Source organism: Protomyctophum parallelum (assembly GCF_964188405.1).
Source record: "Protomyctophum parallelum genome assembly, chromosome: 5".
NCBI classification, from domain to species: Eukaryota; Metazoa; Chordata; class Actinopteri; order Myctophiformes; family Myctophidae; genus Protomyctophum; species Protomyctophum parallelum.
In genome coordinates, this window is record NC_139702.1 from 35936687 (window position 1) to 35944186 (window position 7500).

The window sequence follows — 7500 nt, forward strand, 5'->3', positions numbered from 1 at the left end:
GTGTGCGCATGAAAGCCATTTTTGTGAGAGCGTGCGTAAGTGACTGTGTGTGCGTGCGTGCGTGCCCGTGAGTGTGAGACACAGCGAGAGAAGTACAAAGAGGAGAAACCGCATGCTTGCTTTCTAATATCAAAGATCATATAAAATGAAAGCGTTCATGTGACGCGAAGCGTACGTGTTATGGGTTGGCGGGCTCTCCGCGGGCCAGGATCCCACAGAGAGAGGCCTCCAGATCCCACAGGATCCCACAGAGAGAGGCCTCCAGATCCCACACCTAGCACTTAACCCCCTTGCATGTTGACGCTGTACATTGCCCTATATTCCATCCCACCGAATCCCCATACAAAAAAAATGCACACGCAGCACACCAAATCCCAGCATGCCAGTGCCACCGCAACGCATCGAATTCCTCCTGCATCGGGCAGGCATATTTGTAGTTCTTTTGCTGGGCCTCAGAGACCACAGAGAGGAGAGATGGTTGGGGGGAGGAAGGAATCCCATCGCCAGAGGCGAAGGGAGAAAGCAGGGCCTTTTGGCAGAATCAGGCCAAACCAAACGCTATGTGCTGATCCCTCCAGTCCCAACATCAAAGACAGGCAGGGAGCTCGGCTCTAGCTCTGCTCTGCATTCCGCTGCTCCAGACTGGAGGATTATGCGTTTTGGCCCAAGACATTCGGGCTGTAATTACAGCTATTCAACTGTCTTTTTCCCATCAGGCCCTGAGACGCTGCGGGCCAGTGAGGAGTGGAATGGTTGTCCATGTAGGGGGGCCCAGAAGGCCACTGCCAAAGCCTCAGTGGGATGGCAGTAAAATAATGTAGATTGATATATAGGCTAACAGCACTCCTTGGCTGTAGTCTTTACATGGTTTGGTGGAGCACCGAGTAGGTCCCACGCTGGGCTTGTGTACACACGTCATCTGAATAGAGACATGCCGCTCATAATGGATATAGGCATAATGAGTTATTGTTGTCTCAAATGAGAGCAAATCCTGTACTCGAGGAGACAGCTCACGATCTCATACGGATATGAAAGCAAGAGGCAGATGGTATAAAAAATAAAATAAACTGCATTGCCGCGCAACGTCACAGCTGTTCTGGCGGTGAATTATTGATCGTTTTAAGTGTCAAGTGATGTTAGAGTGCATCTGGCGTGGTACTGTAGCTACAGTAGGAATGCCGTTTGGGGGAAACGGGGTTGTCTATTTCTGTTGACGATGACGTGGTCTACAAACGCGGCGTCTGTACGAGAGAGAGAGCTTATAGCGCTGTCATCATGCAATATCTGGACTCTGACATGCCCACACTGTAAAGTCCTGAGGGTTCCTTTAGAACTCTGGGAGTAAACGCATGGAGGGACCTTTTTTACGTGGTCATTTTCGTTGCCCTCTCGGAGCTGAATTACCACTCAGGAGTTTAAAGTGCTGTGGTCAATCTGAACCCCATTTCAGGCCGACTGACTGAGAAGAAGGCTTGTGGCGAGCATTCTCACTCAGTGCACTGGGCTTTTTTTTACAGAAAGAAAAACTTACAGTACAGCAGAAACCAAAACAAGTGAACAGAAACAACAGGTCAGGAGGAGAAAACCATGTGAGAAGAGGTGGTGTTTTCCTTTAACCATGTGATAAGAGGTGGTGTTTTGCACAAAGGATAAAGGATCATTTATGCTCTGTCAAGCGTCCGCGTCGTACAACAAAAACGTGTTAATTTTTTTGTCGTGCGACACAGTCGATGGACCCGAGCATAAATTGGCCTTCAGCAAAGGAGAGGAAAGAGAGCTCTTGCCTTAGAGAAGAAATAAGAAGGCATCTGAGGGTCAGACAGACACAACAGAGACAGTTGGAAGGGGTGGTAGAGAGAAAGAGCTTTAACACAAAGCACAGACTGGTAAAGAGAAAGAGCTTTAACACAAAGCACAGACTGGTAAAGAGAAAGAGCTTTAACACAAAGCACAGACTGGTAAAGAGAAAGAGCTTTTACACAAAGCACAGGTTAATAGGAAACAAGGGACATACGACGAGAGGAAGGAAATTCATTAGGGGAGCAGCAGGGCTCCAGACATAATTGGTTAGCACTTAATTAATCACGGCTCTTACCTCAAGCAATGTGTGCTCATTCCACTCTGATATTACATTTACATTACACTGAATATTTACCTTTTTTTTGGTTAGCTAACAAAATGCCTGGAAGCAAAAATGATTATCTACTTGATTGCATATCTTTCCCCCAGCTCAGCTGCTATTGTCTTTGCAAGTCTCATGCACTTTCTATTTCATAGTTTTTTGTTCTATGCTATCACCCCATCCAGCATCCATCACCCTCAAAGATAAGGTAAGTGATAATTTTTTGGCTCAAACAAAAAGTGTTTCGATAAGAGGGGTCTCCCCGCCTCGCCACCTCGTTTATTTAATACTTTTTCCTGCCAAAGCAGCGATATCGTGTCTTTCTAATTAAGAACGTCGTCTGCCGAAACCGCGATATCGCAGCTTTTATCAATATGAAACTGTTAATTGAAAACCAACTTTTATTCCTGTCACGGTTGCTAGGCGACACCCCCAGCACCAGGATACGTGCGCAAAAGTAGAACCTACTTACAGTAGGAATGTAAGTTAAAAAATTCCTCTTTAGAAAAAAATGCCGATTTACAAGCACACAACGATTTACAAGCACAATTTCATGTGCTTGTCGGGGTGGGGTGGGTCCCCGTTTCAAATTATTATTTTATTCGGTCGCAGTATAGTATAGTATAGTATAGTATAGTATAGTATAGTATAGTATAGTATAGTATAGTATAGTATTAGTATTAGTATTAGTATAGTATAGTAGTACTCTATGCCAACTCTGTTCTCTGCCCTCCTCAGTCAGGCGGCCTAGCTGTGTCTTACCCGTGACTTCTCCTCCAGCTTGGTCATCATGATGATGTTGGCAGTGTGCTGTTCCCAGACCAGCCTCCAGAAGTCACAGAAGGTCTCTGGCAGGGAGCCCTGCGTGGCGATGTAGGCGTTCTGCCGGCGGTAGCCGTCGATGTAGTTAGCGTTGATGTAGTCACTGCCCGGGACACCTGAGGGAGGAGGGGGTGGGGAAGACATTAGTGATGTAGGACACCTGAGACAGAAAAGAAGGTGGAGCCGAATGAGAGAGGGGGCGAGAGCAGAGGTGTAAAAGGGAAAAGATTATATGATTAAGACGGTGCTCCTAAATATTGTACAACTGGGGCTCCCAAACCTTTTAGCTCGAGAGACCTAACAAGGACATTTCTATTTCTTGGGATGTAAAAAAAAAAAAACTAAATCACAACCATGTTGTGTTTTCACTATTTAACATTTCTTTACATTTATGGATTTTTTTTTAATTGTTTGATTTATTGAAAAGCAAGCCTTTTGTGATTATACAATATTTTTTATTTTAATGCATTTGAAGGCAGTGTGGAGGATTTCCATTTTTTGCCCTCCAATTTATTATTTATATTGAACATTTCTGAAATTCTTTTGAAATATTTTTTTCTTTTCTTTTACATAGTAAAAAACAAAAGAAGTGTATACTGTAATTACTTGCCCCATAAAATGGTTGCATGAGCCCAAAATGGGTCCCTAGTCCCTCCTACTCATTGTTTGGGAACCATTGCTTTAAGAAGACGTTTCATGGCAGACTGTGGCGACTGTATGACATATTATGTGACATATTCTAGGGCTGCATGACTGCACACTAATCGCACAGAGAAACATTGATTTGCGCATGCAATTTACTTGACTCAACAGCTGACTCAAATCTGACCCACGATGACAAAGGATACATGGATTACACACAATCTATTACCATGAAAGCAGATTTGCGACCTGAGGCTGAGGATCACAGCAGGTCACGATAGAGAGCTTAACCACATGAACCGTACAGTATGTACAGTATACTTCAATTAGCGGAGTCCCTCAGGGGTCTATTATAATACTAGGCCTCTTTTTGCATTGACCGACTGAACCCTAGAATTGATATTCTGAGGGAAACATTAGTCAAAAATCCCCTACAGTGTGTCTGTACCGACGTAGGAAGGTATAACGAGGATATTTTGGAACTCAACAATAAGTTGTCAGGATTGGTACATACCATATACAATACATACCGTACGGTACATATCAATACTTTTACGGTACGTTTGCATGGTGCCTACCTCAATTTGCTGTGTCATGGGGCACTCGTGAACATATTGTTTAATGGTCTTTAGATAACTTGTCATTTTACAAATTTTCAGTCAATTCTGTTCAATTTGCCTTAAAGATGTTGAGAAATGTGGTGCTGATTTTGATAAGAGCCTGAGTGCACATCTTCACATTTGCAGAATACAGTTGAATTGTGTCGTTACACGTACAATAGAAAGATGTTAAAAAAACAATAACTGAGGTGAATTTGTTTCGGGATCAGGAAAATCATCATTGTCAGCAGTCAGAATTTGTTGTCTGTCTCTGTGTGTGTCAATGCTTCTGTCTGTAGCGGTACCACTGCACAGGGCAGGGTATGTCTCTGTGTGTGTGTCAATGCTCCTGTCTGTAGCGGTACCACTGCACAGGGCAGGGTATGTCTCTGTGTGTGTGTCAATGCTCCTGTCTGTAGCGGTACCACTGCACAGGGCAGGGTCTGTCTCTGTGTGTGTGTCAATGCTCCTGTCTGTAGCGGTACCACTGCAGGGCAGGGCCGGATAAAGGCATGGGCACAAGGGGGCAATGCCCCCCAAAATGCCCTGACTGCCCCAACATATTTTTGCGAACTGAGTTTTTATATTGTGCAATGTGTATACGTGTATATGTAGTTTCTTGTTTTTTCTCTTGGTGTACAGCACTTTGGTCAGCCTTGGCCGTTTTTAAATGTGCTCTATAAATAAAATGTACTTGACATGAAAAAACACGATGGCGTGCAAAAATACCAAATTTCTCATATTTAAAATGAAAGGGCTTACATTTAAAAATATTTGAAACAATATGCTACTAATTAACTACAACTGCTGGACCACCAAACCAACACCATTTCATCATCCAAAAAAAACTAAAAGCTCAGTCAGACCGCTCTCTGCACCTAGCCGACCAGCTTGAATAATGCTCTGCCCTGATATGCCCACCTTAACGTCCCTCATTCAAAGTATGTTACTGATAGTTTTCTATGCATTTTGGTGGTTTTGGGGGATGGGAGGAGGTTGGACCCCTACACTTTAACCTCCTCCAGTGGAGCAGGTTAAATCGTGCGCGGTCCTGTGCCCTTCAGAGCAGGTGTAGTGTTTGCATTGTGTTCCGTCTCCCTCACAAGGTCAAAGAGTACATTTAATGTATGTGGAATGTATGGTTATTGTGAAAAACTACTTTTGTTTCATTGTAAAAGCTTGACAGTATAACTTACGCAGGGCCAAGTGGATTGTTCAGCCATTGTGTTTTATAATACATGTAAGGATGAGGACAAGACTAACGGGAGTATACGCTTTGTGTCACTATAAGGAGCAATGACTGTTATTGCTAATACTTTGTCGTTCATCAATGTCACGCACCAAACATAGCAGATCTAAAAGCCCACAACTGGTCACGGATGCGACGTCTTGTGGGCTTGTAGATCTGCTGTGTTCCGTTCGTGACACCGTCATACGACAAAGTATAAATTAGGCTTAAGGGTGGCTGTCTCTGTGTAACGACTTAACTGAAACTACTTGTCTTGAAAGGGATTGTATGTGTGTGTGTGTGTGTGTGTGTGTGTGTGTGTGCTCGCGCGTGTATGCGCACACGCGCATATACAGTACTTGTGTGTTTGATTTAGGATCAGTCCCGCTCATCTGGGACCTAATACTATAATCCCCAAAATCACTGAGTCACAGCTTAAAACTGTGCACGCACACACACAAACACACACACTTCATTCTCTCTCTCTCTCTCTCTCTCTCTCTCTCTCTCTCATGCACGGACATACATGCAGAGTTGAGCTGTGGCCTGATTCCCCTGAAGGGAAGGAACACAAGCCACTTGTGAGCCTCCTGAGGACACTTGAGATCTAAGGGATCTGAGAAGTAAACAACCAACAGCACACTGCAAAGTCCTTGGAGTTCATTTACCTCTGAGAGTGACCCAACAGAGGTAGTACAAGTGGATGTATTCATGTTGAAGATGTCACAGCGCAGAGTCACAACAAGTAGCCACTCTTTTTTGCACATTTTCCCCTGTCAGAGCTCATGTCTACTGGTCTGGTATAGTCCTAAGATTACCTCAAAGGATGCACATGCATGCACACGCGACCCGCACGTATAATATAAAACGATTACATGACTGCAGGGAATTAATGGCCTCTTGTTTCAAATTGAGTGGGAATGACGTACTGTAACGTACTGTAATGTTTATGAACCCTATAGTGTTTGGTATTTTTGTCGTTTTTTTCTTTACTACGCACAATTTAGTCGTTTTGCTAATTCCCACCAAATACAGTGTATCACCTCTGTCATACAGTATGTCTCAAACTGTTACAAATTCAAAAGTAGCAAAAGTAGAAGATCTAGATCTAGATCGCTTGTGACGCTGTGGGATGATCAAGATGGGCTTTAATTTACAGGGGAAAAAAACCCCACAAAGAGTTAAAATATGGAGATGAGAGATTTCTGCTCGACAGCAACAATATAGTTGCTGTCACTGCCGAAACCTTCTGGGGAACACAAGTTGGTCGGGTCGTTTTTATGGGTCGCTTTATTTGAGGTTTTCTACATTTTGTTTTCAATTACTATTAAAAAAAAAAAAAGCTAAATTGTTCTTCATGAAATCAAAGAAAAATCTAAAACCATAAATTCCATAAATTGAAAATCAAAGTAGTAGTAGTGGAAATAGCCAATCTACATCTCACAACATGGAGCGAAGCATTCAGGTATGCCATTTTCACTATAGTTTGGGTCCTGTTGGGGAGACACCAAATGTCTCTTTTGACTGAGTCACGGACAAAAGAAAGTGTGAACCACTGGTGTAGGCAGTGTTGTACTGTTGTACATGTCAATTCAATAACACATTGAGACACTGTTCAGCCACGTCTCTGCACCTAGACAGTGAGGAGTTTCATTAGCCTGGAGACACTGTTCAGCCACGTCTCTGCACCTAGACGTGAATCTGTTTCGTCGAATGGGGGAAAAAAACCCACCAGCTACTGCTGTTGCCCTGCAATTATCATTCACTAAACTCTCCCCACACAGCCGTCGGACTGCTGAATCAAATTCATGTTTACTTTTCACCAGAGGTTTTTACTCTCGAGTCTCGAACTGGCGCTATTTTTTCAACAGTGAGAAGCATGGATAGAGTGACGCTGGCTGAGGATGTATCAGCAACAACGTGGGTAGCGAAGTGACATAACAAGTTACGGAACGCCAGCGGATAAGGCTGCATGGAAGATGGAACCCAGGTTAGAGTTTTATTGTGAGGATGTTGCAGAGGAACGCACAATTCTGCTCCTTAACAGGTGCCCCGAACACCGTGCATGAGTCACGAGTGCAGCGACA

General features: G+C 43.7%; 1 protein-coding gene across 8 annotated transcripts in view; it reads right to left on the bottom strand.

Moving 5' to 3' along the window:
- LOC310858809 (receptor-type tyrosine-protein phosphatase delta-like) overlaps window positions 1–7500 on the bottom strand; it is a 192122-nt gene that overhangs the window by 32472 nt on the left and 152150 nt on the right. For all 8 annotated transcript variants that reach the window (XM_083765086.1, XM_083765092.1, XM_083765090.1 and 5 more), the window contains one exon: window positions 2885–3060. In XM_083765086.1, the coding sequence (XP_083621212.1) occupies window positions 2885–3060 (176 nt within the window). The remainder of the gene's footprint in view (window positions 1–2884; window positions 3061–7500) is intronic.